At 50.5% G+C, this 12370-nt stretch overlaps 2 protein-coding genes across 14 annotated transcripts in view; both read left to right on the top strand.

The window, feature by feature from the left end:
* The window catches only part of ZNF16 (zinc finger protein 16), an 11359-nt gene extending 255 nt beyond the window's left edge, over positions 1-11104 (top strand). The window contains exons 1-4 of one of the 12 annotated variants that reach the window (XM_015590235.2): positions 20-103; positions 1786-1904; positions 2364-2566; positions 7043-11104. In XM_015590235.2, the coding sequence (XP_015445721.1) occupies positions 2407-2566; positions 7043-8886 (2004 nt within the window). In that variant the 5' untranslated portion in view covers positions 20-103; positions 1786-1904; positions 2364-2406 and the 3' untranslated portion in view covers positions 8887-11104. Of the gene's footprint in view, positions 1-6; positions 104-156; positions 1905-2363; positions 2567-2667; positions 6739-7042 lie in introns of those variants that run through there. The other 11 variants (XM_015590236.2, XM_015590239.2, XM_015590238.2 and 8 more) reach the window with 11 other exon arrangements.
* Positions 11105-11245: 141 nt separating this feature from the next.
* The window catches only part of LOC102894998 (zinc finger protein 250), a 14692-nt gene continuing 13567 nt past the window's right edge, over positions 11246-12370 (top strand). The window contains exon 1 of one of the 2 annotated variants that reach the window (XM_015590244.2): positions 11246-11727. The gene's annotated coding sequence lies outside the window, so the exon portion shown is untranslated. Of the gene's footprint in view, positions 11728-12029; positions 12122-12370 lie in introns of those variants that run through there. The other variant, XM_006913008.3, reaches the window with a different exon arrangement.

Genomic DNA, 12370 nt, shown 5'->3' with positions numbered 1-12370 from the left:
GCCTGGCGGCGCGACCCGGGCCAGAACTACTGCAGAGCCGCGGGGCGGGTGCGCTTGGGGTGCAGGAAGGGCCGCGGGAATCCGGTGCGAACGTCGGGACCGGGTGAGAGGTGGAGTCGTCGCTCAGCACCGGGTGCCCTGCCTGGGGGCCCGGTCGATGGTGGCTTCGGCCTGCGCGTGGAGAAGGGACTGGAGAGTGGGGCCGAGTGGTGGTGGCTCATGCACGTGCTATGGACGCCTGCCGTGGTCTCTGCTGCACTTAGCCAAGAGAATTCGCTTCCGAGCTCGTTGGCAGAATCCAGTTTCTTGAGGTCTTTGCACTGAAGTGCTTGTGTTCTTGCTGACTGTCCTTAGATCCTGGAGGCTCCAGTCCTTGCACTTGACCGATGCGCCTCTGAGTCAGCAAGGGCTCCTGTCATTATTTTGGGTCTAGTAGGGTAATCCAGGCCCATAACCTTAATTCTCTCTGCCATGTCTGTTTTGTGAGTCGAGCAGCATATCCACAGGTTCCAAGGGTTAAGAGGTGGACATGGGGTGGGGAGGTCATTCTGTCTGCCACCGATTGGGTCTGTGTCCTGGGCAAGAATCCCACACGTACTGCGGTGAGAAAAACAAGATATGAAACGACCATAGCTTGTTACAGTTTATAAAGAAGAGGCGAAAAAATGTATATGTACATGTTTGCTTGTGTTAGAATAATCTGAAGGGGTACGTTAGAAACTGGGAAGGGGAACTGAGTGGCTGGCTGGGAGGTGTTTCAGCATAAGCCCTTTTTTTATATTTTGAATTTTGAGCCATGTGACTGTGCCCCTGTTCGGTGACAGTGTTGATGATTTTGAGAATTTTAAAATAAAATGAACGGACTACATATTGCAAATGATCATGTCTCCCTTTGGGAGAGGGAAAGCGAACCCCCGCCCCCCCACACTCCATGGAAATGGCATCCCCTCTGCTGCGCATGGTTTAGCCCCTTAAGTCAGTGCTCTCCCTGTTGTGAGTCTCGCCTGTGGCATCCCGCTGACCACCTGTGCCAGGTTACCCTTCCCGAGATGTTTCCTGTGTTCTGTCTTTTTCCTAATGTGGGAATGTACGCAGTGCCTCACCTTCCTCAGGCAGCCAAGGCCTCTTATATTCTGTGCCCCAGTGACTCTACCTCTGAGCTCTGTCCACACCTCTGCGTTCTCCCACCTTTCTAACCAGGCGGGGCCTAACCACCCCCCATCCCACCTCCCACCCCACCCCTGGTTTAAATACTGGCCTACCCCAGGGCTCCACCCCTTCCCCGATGCCTATGCCCAGAGCACTTGCCCATCTCATTGATGCATTTCGTATGATCTATCTCCCCACCAAGGGCGATGGTCACTGCTGTATCTTCACAGCGTTCCCAGAACAGACCCAGGCATATGGTAGGTGTTTGGGAAACTCTGAAAACATATGTCCGGGAGGGACATAGATTGGCAGGCAGTGTCCAAAATGGACTTCTACCAACATTTCTTACCTTGTCTTCTCCACTCCTGAAAGACAGAGGGATCGGTATACCTGTTGATGGTGCAGTGGGAATAAAGGGCCAGGGGGTGTCGCCCTACTCCCAGGTGGACTGCTGGGCAAGGTGTATTACATTTGCACAGAGATGGGGCAGCGGGTAGGATGGAGGGAATCAGTAACTTAGTGATGTTGGAGACCCATCATGTGTCCAGGGAATGTCCTGCTCAGAGGGAACAGTTAGGGCTGGAGATGAGCCCAGCTTTGGGAGTCTTCACAGTCTTTGGGTTCTCAATAATTCAGAAGTGGACAGATTAACCGAGGAAGTTGATGTGCAGAAGTGAGCCCTGGAGCGCCAACATGGAGAGGGAGAGGAGGAGTCGGGGGCAGCTGCCGGTGCAGTGAGAAGACAGCCAAGGAAGGTAGAGACGAGGGTGTCGACTGTGGCTGCTGCCAGAAGGGCAAGGGGGGCACTGTGGTGACCATGTGCCTGTCTGCAGCTCAGGCTGCCGCTGGCTACCCAGCCTCGAGCTGCCGCTCCCCCTGTGAGTGGGGCCGGTGGTTCACCCTCAGGGCATCGTGTCAGAAATGAGGGGTTTACCCAAGTGGGGGCTCTGTGGCGACTGCTCTTCTCCCGTCATGGCAGGCCTGGGCTCATCTCGCCCCCCACTCATGGCTCTGGCTTGCGAGTCTGTACCCCCATGACTGGCTGACCCTCCCCTTGGGCCCAGGATCGGGGAAGATGGCATCAGTCTCTGAGACTCAGCACCAGGTTTTCCTTAGGTCTCAGGCTGCAGGGGGGGAAGAAGGGACCCCGACCTGCTGGGAGGTTGTATCCCTGGGACTTCTGCACACTCACCAGTGTCCTTTCTGGTCTCCAGGTCCCAGTCATGCCCAGCCTCAGAGCTCACCCACGAGGCATCAATGGAGCCCTCCGTTCCTGGACCATGCCCTTGGACCCGTGCAGCCCAGGCCTGTGTGAGTGATGCTCCCACCATGACCCAACGTGGATCTGCACTCTGTGGTCCCCTCTGCTGCAGCGACACTGAGCTGGGAACCACCCCCCCTCACCATCAGCAGCCAGGTACTAGGAGCGAGTTTCCCACTGGTGCCCTCATTTGGGGGGGGGCACTATGCCCATGTCACCTTGAGTTTGACTCCAGGTATCATCTGTGTCATTATTAGGGGCAGGATGCCTCGTGGACTTGAGGGGCCAAGGCTAGAGGTCAGAGAAGAAGTTCGCCTGGCCCCTGGCTGCCATGGTTCCCTGAGTGGGACACTCTGGTTTTCCCACTTGACAAACAGAGGGGTGCAGTGTGATGGTTGCCAGCTGACCCTGCCCAGAACAGCCACCACCCTAACCTGGGCCTTGGCCCCACTCCCTCCGCCTGCATTCACACTGCCCAGCTGCTCCCATCCCCTTCAGAGCCCTGCCAGAGAGCCCTTCCTGAGGACCCCTCCCCGGCTTGCCTCCTATGTGGACCTCACAGCAGTGATCAGGATCGTTACTCAGTGTTAGCTTTCCTTACTGGGTCCGATTGTGGCTGTTGTACAGAGGACTCTCTTAACTACATGGGACATATTGTTACTCTCAGGACATCTGGGCAGAGCCTGTGTGGCCATGGAAGGTTGGGCTGAGGGCACAGGTGGTGTGAGGCACATGTGTCAGAGCAGGGAGGTGGATAGAAGAGAGAGACTTGACAAGGTCCCAAGAAGCGGCTCTGAAAGAGCCGTGCTGACTGTCCCGGGCAGTGACAGATGTTAACTAGATGGCCAAGGGTATGCTGGGCGAGGGAAACCGGGATGCTTGCTCCAGGGGAGGGTGAAAAAAAACGGGTTAGTGGGATCTCCTGTTTCAGAAGCCTATGAAGCAAGTGGTGGAGCATGTGGTGTCAAACAGCCGTTCTTTTCACAGAAAACGTTAAAAAAAAGGCTGAGACCACATGGACCAACTTTGTCAGAAATCTAAAAAACAGATGTACAGCAACCAAGCCAATACTGAATCAAGGAAAAGGCAACTTAACAGTGGTTGGAAGGCTTCGTGTTGTTTTTACTTGCTCATGCCCCAAACACTCCCTGGGTCAGTGGCAGTTTTGAAGTGAGCAGCCAATGTTTCCAGAGTGGGGCGCTGGTCCTTGGTTCCAGAGAGAGTATCCCTGGAAAAGCACAGATACTTGACAGACTGTAAATTAACTGTCTTAATTGTGTTCAAAGAGCTACAGAACAAAACTAAAAGAAACTAGGAAAATAGTGCATGAACAAAATGAGAATATCAGTAGAGCTTCTAAATTTACATAATTATAAAAATAAAACTTCTATGTAATTATAAAAATGGAATCAAGGTTTTAGAGCTGAAAAATACAATAGCAAGTGCAAAGTTCACTAGATTTAGCGGGCAGTCGAAGGAATCAGCAAACTTGAAGGTGGAACAATTGGAATCATCCGTCTGATGAGGATAGAGAAGAAGGTGAAGAAAAGTGAACAGAGCCCAACAGACCTGTGAGATACCATCAGGCAAAGCGACACGTGCAACGGGGTCCGAGAGGGAGGGGCGCAAGAGAAGGGCACCGAGAATATTTGAAGATATGTGGCCAAAACGTCCCAAATTTGATGAAAGAGATGATGCGACACTTCTAAAAAGCTCAACTAACTTCGATCTGGATAAATTCAAAGATGTTTGCACCAAAACTCATTCAGAAATTATCCAGTTGTCAAAAGATGGAGCCTTGGAAACAGCAGAAGAAAAGTGACCAGTCTCATATAAGGGACCCTCAGTGAGACTAACAGCCAGTTTCTCATCAGAACCCACGGAGCTCAGAAAGTAATCGGAAGACAGTGAAAGTGCTGAGAGAGAAAAAAACTGTCAACAGTAATTCTCTCAAAATTATCCTTCAAAATGGAGGAGAAAGTAAGGCATTCCCAGACAGAGAAAGGCTGAGGATGTGCACTGCCAGGAGACCTGGCCCTACAGGAAGTGCTCAGGGGAGTCCCGCAGGTTAAGATGGGTGGACACTGGACAGGGGCCCAGAGCCACGTGAGGGAATAAAGGCTCTCTGCTAAAGCTAACTACATAGGCAGCTACAAAAGCTAATATTGTGTATTTGGTTTATAGCTCTACTTTTTATTTCCTACATGATTTAAAAGACATGCACAAAAGTAACTAAAAATCTGTCATTGAACACACAACATATAAAGATGTGTTTGTGACAACAACATAAAGGCGGGGGCAGAGCTGTGTAGGAGCAGAGTTTTGTATGCTTTGCAGTTAAGTTGGTATCAGTTCAAACTTGACAGTTTTATTCTGAGATCTAATATTCAACATGGTGACTATAGTTAATGATACTGTATTGTACACTTGAAAATTGATAAGAATAGATCTTAAAACTTCTCACCATGTTAAAAACATGGCAGCCATGAGAGGGGATAGATAGGTTAACTAACCTTATGTCAATAATCATTTTGCAATATATACGTACATCAGATCATCACATTGTACACCTCAAACTTACATAACGTTACACGTCAGTTATATTTCAATTAAGCTTGGAGGGGGAAAGGGGCTGTGGAGGGGAAAAAACCAACTAGATTGTTTTAGGATGTTAGGATATTCACTGTAATCCCTATGATACCATTAAGAAAATATCTTTAAAATATACACGACAGGAAGAAAGAAGAAAATCTAGAGGGGACACTACAAAAAATAAACAACACAAAAGAAGATAGTAATAGAGGTGATGAAGGACAAAACCAGTAAGTAAATGCTTTAGGCTCTCCAGTCAAAAAGCATATATTGACAGAAAAGATATATTTTTTAGACACGATTCAACTATATATGCTATGTAGAAGAGGCTTACTTTAGGTCCAAAGACACAAGTAAGGTTTAAATTGAAAGGAGATAAAAGATATTCCATGCAAATAGTAACCAGAAGAGAACTGTGGTAACTATAAAACTATCGGACAAAATAAACGAAGTCAAAACCTCTTACAAGAGAAGACATCATATATTGATAAAAAGATCAGCTCATCAAGAAGGTATAGCAGTTATAAACATACACATTCAGAAAGAATCCAAAATATACGAAGCAAACAGATTAGAAGGAAGAGATAGATAGTTCTATAATGATAGTTGGAGACCTCAGTACCTCAATTCCAAAAATGGACAGAACATCTAGATAGAAGATCAATAATGAAATAGCAAACTTGAACAATATAAACTAACTAGACCTAATAGACATACACTGCTCGAAGGCACAAGATGCACATTCTTATCAAGCACTCATGGAACATTCTTCAACATAGATCATATGTTAGGCCACAAAACAAGTCTCAATACCTTTAAAAAGGTTGAAATCATATAATGATCATCTCCAACTAATGACAGCAGGAAAATTCACAAATATGTAGAAATAAAACAACATACTCTTAACTAGCGGGTAAACGAAGAAGTCACGAGGGAAATTAGAAAAAATCTACAAAACAAAGCCAAAAAATACCAAAACTTACCGCATGCAGGGAAGGCAGTGCAAAAGGGGAAATTTTAAAAAGATCTTAAATCGGTAATCTAAATTTACATATTAAGGAACTACAAAAAGAGGAGGAAACTAAACCCAAAACTAGCAGAAGCAAGGAAATGATAAACATTAGAGCAGAGATAAGTGAAATAGAGAGTGGAAAAACAAAAGAGAATCAACAAAATCTGACATCGATTTTTTTTTTAAAAGATCAACAAAACTGACAAACCTTTACATTGACAAAAATCAGAAGTGAAAATGGGGACATGACTCATCCCTGCAGGAGAAGAAAGGAGCAGTATGGCCTGGATGTCACGACTGAATGAGACAGAGACTCGGGATCTTCATTCAAGAGAGAGATCCAAGGGAACGAGGGTTTCCTTGTCCTTCTGGTGTGACAAGGAGCCTTCAGAAAGACTGATGCTGCCGCTTAAACACTGTACTGTGGCAAGAAGTCATTTCAGCTAACATCTGTCAGAACTGCAGGTTTTAGGGGCAAAGGCGGCTTTGGCGGGACAGGCCACGATCTCTGAAGTCTCCTGTGTTGAATGAGACAGAATCTGATGTTGCACCATGTCTCTACCACAATTCTCAGCCCACAATGCAGTCGGAACCAGCTTTGCTTCTCCTAAGACAAAGCCCAAATGCCATTGATTAGCACTGAGTGAACAACAGATGGGCCCAAGAAGGTTCCATGTATTGTGGAAAAGAAAAACAGGTACAGTGTTTACCAGTGTAATACGAGGTATGTGATGTTTTCCTTGTACAAGTGAGAGGGTTGAGTGCCTGGGTTTGGGACACAAAATAGCACAGCTGATGGGACTTGATGACTTGCTGTGAGTGAGGCAAAGTGCAGTCTAGGGACACCAGGAGACTGCAGGTGACACGAGATGTGGGTGCTGGGGTGCGGACTGAGGGCTTGTCTTCAGTTGCCATGCAGCCTGGTACCCTCAAGAGATCTTGGACTACCACAGTGGGTCCCACACTCCCATACTTGTTATCTGTGTATTTTCCTGTTTCCTTCCTTGTGATGTTGTTTGTCATTTCAGATAGGGACACCAGGATTGAGAGCGAGGATTTTCTTCAGAAGAAAGTTGTTTCTGATGATTTGGAGTCACAGGCAGAAATACCAGAGAACTACACCAGTGATGTTTCCCAGGAGCCTGAGCTCAAAGAACCATGTGGTGATGTGTTAGAAAGAGACCGGGGACTCCCTGGCAACTCAAGATGGGTGCTGTCCTTCTGCCGAGAGGACTTCACTCCAGAGGCCGCGCTCCTTAAGAGCCCCTTAGGAGAGGGTGGGCTGGACTGGGACGACATTGAAAGGAGGTTCAGTCTGAGCCCAAACCCAGTGACATATCAGGGATCCCCTGTGGAAGAGAGGCCACATTCATACATGTGTGGCCAGAGTTTTCAGCACAGCGTGGACTTAAGTAGCCATGAAGGGCTTCACACAGCTGAAGGCCCCTTCATATGTAGCGAGTGTGGGAAAACCTTCAGAGGAAACACTGACCTCACTCAACATCAGACCCTCCACAGTGGACAGAAGCCCTTCGTATGTGAGAGATGCGGAAAGGCCTTCCACCAGAACTCAGTCCCTAACACTCAGCAGAGGGCTCGTGTGAGCGAGGAGCCTCGCCAGTGCAGTGACTGCGTGGAGGCCTTCCGTGTGCACTCAGACCTCGTTAGGCATCGGGGCGCACACAGCGTAGGGAAGCCGTGCATATGTGAGGAATGCGGGAAAGCTTTCCGCCAGAACATCAGCCTTAAGAAGCACCAGAGGTCTCACATGATCGAGAAGCCCTACGAGTGCAGTGACTGTGGGAAGGCCTTCCGGCGGAGCTCAAACCTCATCCAGCATCAGAGGATTCATTCGGGGGAGAAGCCATATGTGTGCAGTGATTGTGGGAAGGCCTTTCGGCGGAGCTCAAACCTCATCAAACACCACAGGATCCACACAGGTGAGAAGCCTTTCGAGTGTAATGAGTGTGCGAAAGCCTTCAGCCAGAGCTCACACCTGCGGAAGCATCAGAGGGTTCACACTGGAGAGCGGCCTTATGAGTGTGATGAGTGCGGTAAACCATTCAGCCGGGTATCCAACCTTATTAAGCATCACAGGGTTCACACGGGAGAGAGACCCTATAAATGCGACGACTGCGGGAAGGCCTTCAGCCAGAGCTCAAGCCTCATTCAGCATCGGAGGATTCACACCGGAGAGAAGCCCCATGTGTGTAACGTGTGTGGGAAAGCCTTTAGTTACAGCTCTGTGCTCAGAAAGCACCAGATCATCCACACAGGAGAGAAGCCCTATGAGTGCAGTGTCTGCGGGAAGGCCTTCAGCCACAGCTCGGCTCTCATTCAGCACCAGGGTGTACACACGGGTGACAAGCCCTATGAGTGTCGCGAATGTGGGAAGACATTTGGCCGCAGCTCCAACCTCATCCTTCACCAGCGAGTTCATACTGGAGAGAAGCCCTATGAATGTACTGAATGTGGGAAAACTTTCAGCCAGAGCTCCACTCTCATTCAGCACCAAAGAATCCATAATGGATTGAAACCCCATGAGTGTAACCAGTGTGGGAAAGCCTTCAACCGAAGCTCAAACCTCATCCACCATCAGAAAGTTCACACTGGAGAGAAGCCGTACACATGTGTTGAGTGTGGTAAGGGCTTCAGCCAGAGCTCACACCTTATTCAGCATCAGATCATCCACACAGGCGAGAGACCCTATAAGTGCAGTGAGTGTGGGAAAGCCTTCAGCCAGCGCTCAGTCCTCATTCAGCACCAGAAGACGCACACCGGAGAGAAGCCTTATGACTGCACCGCTTGTGGGAAGGCCTTCAGCCAGCGGTCAAAGCTGGTCAAGCACCAGCTGACCCACACTAGGCCATGAGACTGAGTGCGGCTCCTCTCTCACTCTTCTGGCCATCTCCCTGGCTCGAAGCCGGGTGCACAGCCTTCCACCCCACAACCTGCCTTCCACGGAGCCTCGGGTCCTTTGAGGTGTCCTTCACAGGTTCTCTCCCATTCCTCCTGCTGCCATTGCTCCCACCTCATGTGATCGCTTGTTTTTTGTTTTGTTTTACCAGTCTGCCATATTTGTTAGGAAGAGAAAGATGATAGTTGCTGCATATTCATGAATAGAGTTTATTACTGTGATCAGACATAACCAAAAAAGCACACTGATGTTTGGTTTGAGATTACTAGAGCAATTCTCTTGCTCAATGACTAGTCGTAAGGAGAGAGTTCGTTGATAGTGGCAGTAATTCATGTTGCTTATGTAAAATCAGGTTGAGAGTTTTTCAGGTCTTATTGCTGTCACCTTCCCCCAGCGTGGTGTGTATTCACTACCACCAGTCCTTCAGCATTTCCTGTCCATTTTGTAAGTGGACACGAGTCTCGCGCTGCTCCCTTTGTGCCCATCTGTAATCTGGCACCATGCTTTCTCCTCAGTTCCGCTGTGACTCAGCCCTGCTCAGGGCTGCTACATGATTGTACGTGAGCCTCTTTCCCAACCTCCAGTTGCATGCCTCACGGTCTTGGCTGTCCCCAGAGTCCAGCTCTCTCGTTGCCCCTCCTGTTCTCCCTGCATGATCCCAGGCTAGGGTGTTTTCCCAGGTCCATTCATTACAAGACATTTATGAGCCAACTGCTACAGGTGCCTGTAGAAGGTGGGGACTGTCTATCTTGTTGTGTCTATGCTCCCTGAGCAGGGAGAATTTGGCCCAGAAGCAACACATCAGCCCCCGGGAGGCCCCTAGTTGCCAGCCAGCAGGTCTCAACCTGGGGTGTCGTAGGGTGGATGGATGGAAAGGACCCTTCTACATTGTTCCAAGAGGAAAGGGGACGGTGCACAGATGTGGTCAGGTTTGTAGTTGCATTGGGAAGATAAGGGATTAGACTCTGTGTTCAAGGAAGTGGAGGCAAGGCCACGACTGCGAATGAGGAGAGGGGCTGTGGGACATTCGCAAAAGTCAGTCCCATGGGCTTGGGCCACAAAGGGCTGCCTACTCTCCTCTCAGAGACCAACAGCACTAGCCTGCCACCACTCACCCACAGAGGCATCAGCAGATTTCTTCACCCCTTCCCCTTCACATCAGGCACCATTCCCAAGCTAGCACCCTAAAAAAGAAACTGCCACCTCTGCAGATGTCGTGACGACATGTCCTGTTATCTTCCAACTTACTGTCTTCCATGGAGACCTCCAATCTGTTGACCATCTCGCTGCCTCACTCTGAGCCCTGCTGTGACTTCACATTTCTCCTCGTCCGTCCTGGATTCGATCGCTGCTTTTTTTAGTGAATGCTGCTGGATGCTTACTATATGCCACTGAGGATACAGCAAGAAACAAGCCAGACAAAAATGCCTGCCCCCAAGGAGTCACATTCTAGGGGGCAGAGAAAGTGATCTAATGGTTATTGCTATGAAACAAACAAAGCAGAAAATGGGGTCTGGGCGTTTTGAGGGGTTCGGTTGTAAACAAGTAGTCAGAGAAGGCCTCACTTAGAAGTCCTTCGAGCAACAACTTGAAGCATACTGAGACTGAGCAATTACCTCGCAGGCGGGGATGTCGGGAAGAGCCAGTACAAAAGCCCTGAGCATAAGTGGCCTAGACTTTTCCAGGGTCATGGAGAAAGCAAAAGGTGAAGCAGGTGAGGTGAGAGCAATGGGGAGGGGGTGGTCATGCCTTCAAGGGTGTTGTAGTCATGACAAGGGTGAATTGGGGACATGACGGAGGGTTTGAACTGATTTCCATTTTAACGAGGTCATATGCTGGGTGGAGATGAGACTAAGCACTTAATAAATACTGTGCTTGCTGAAGCAGAGGGACAGAATTGGTGGCAGAGATAGGCACAAAAAAAAAAAGCTGTGCTGAGGAAAATACTAGTTGAAGCCGAGGGAGCGGCTCACAGGTGCTCATTGCATGGTTCTTTCAACCTTTACAGATGGATGAACATTTGCAAACTAAAGAGTTGTGGAGAAGCAAAGAAAGATATGCTGAGAAGGTCCTAGAAGCATCATTTTTCTGTTGGGACCAAGGTCGCTGGGACAGCTCACTCTTGGTTGTTAAATGTAAACTGAGGAATATTAAAATTTTTTGACTTACTTTAGCAAACATGGACTGGAACTGGGAAGCGCCAAACCAAAAGTGGTTTTCGTAGAGAAGATGCGAAAGCAAAGCAGGGAAATTGATTGGCTCTAGCTTAAGCAGTTCTTATTGGGAGGCTAGTTGGGGTTTGCTTAAGGAGGCGCCAAGGCATTAGAGCCCCGCAGACTGATGGCCTCCTTGTTTAATGACTGTCAATTGGCAAAACCATCTGGGAAGGCGACCTTTGCTCTGAGCTTCGCAGTCCCTTGGCAGAGGGGACCCTGCTACACTGGGGAGTGAGTGGCAAATGGAGTTCCCTGTGGGAAGCTGACCTCACTCTCCACAAAGTAGGAACCCTTGTCCTTCGTGGCTGTTAAAGGGAGACAGCTGGAAACACCAGCTTGAATCCCCTGCTCTCTGGTACCCACGGAATTATTGCCACATCCTCCCCACTGATTTCCTGCTTCGGCCTCCGATCACACGGGACCCCTCCAGCACCGTCAGGGCACCAGCTCAGTCCGCACGCCCTCCCTGACTCCCTGGCCAGCAGATTGACGAGGAGGCCGTCACTGTCAAACATGATGGCCACCGCCAAGCCCTTGCCAACCGCCGGGGCAGCAATCAGAAGCTACGACACGGAGTCAGGTAAACTAGTACAAACGGAGGACGGACCCGCCAGCGCAGAGACCAGGCGCCCGGCGACAGAAGGGGCGCGGCTGCCTGTAGAGACGGGGCTGGATGGGGGGACGCCGGAAGCTTCTGTAGGACCGCCGGAAGTGCGAGGCCAGGGCGCAATGTGGCCTCTCTAGGCGACGCGGAGGCCTCGGCTCTCGGTGGCCGTCAGGAGAAGGGGAGGCGGGGCCGACGGCTGGCCTGGGAGGTATCGCGCGCTAAGACTGGTGGGCCGGCCGGCCGGGCGGGGCAAGAGGAGGCGGGGCCCCCAGGGATTGGTGGATGCGCAGACGGGGCGGGGCTTCCCCCTTTGTCCGAGTGCGCTGCGGGCGGCCGCGCCGTCGCGCGTGAGGCTGCGGCGGGGACGGTGAGTGAGGGCCGCGGTTGGGCGCGGGCGGGCCCGGCCCCTCTCCCCCAGTGGTCGCGGGAGCGGGCGCGGCCTCCAACCGGATCCGGTGCCTCACAGCAGGCACGCACTGGCCCCTACGTTCGCGCCGGTTCCCTCCCAGGAATGCGCAGCAGCCCCCTTCCCGTTTCCGGACCACTGAGCGCCCACCCCAACCGTTTGCCATGCCCCAGCCCCGCCGCGCCCGACCCCCCTCCCCGGCCCCTCTCC

This window comes from Pteropus alecto, unplaced genomic scaffold (genome assembly GCF_000325575.1).
Source record: "Pteropus alecto unplaced genomic scaffold, ASM32557v1 scaffold105, whole genome shotgun sequence".
Lineage (NCBI taxonomy): Eukaryota > Metazoa > Chordata > Mammalia > Chiroptera > Pteropodidae > Pteropus > Pteropus alecto.
Note: the sequence above shows the minus strand (reverse complement) of the source record. Positions and strands in the feature narration are given on the sequence as shown.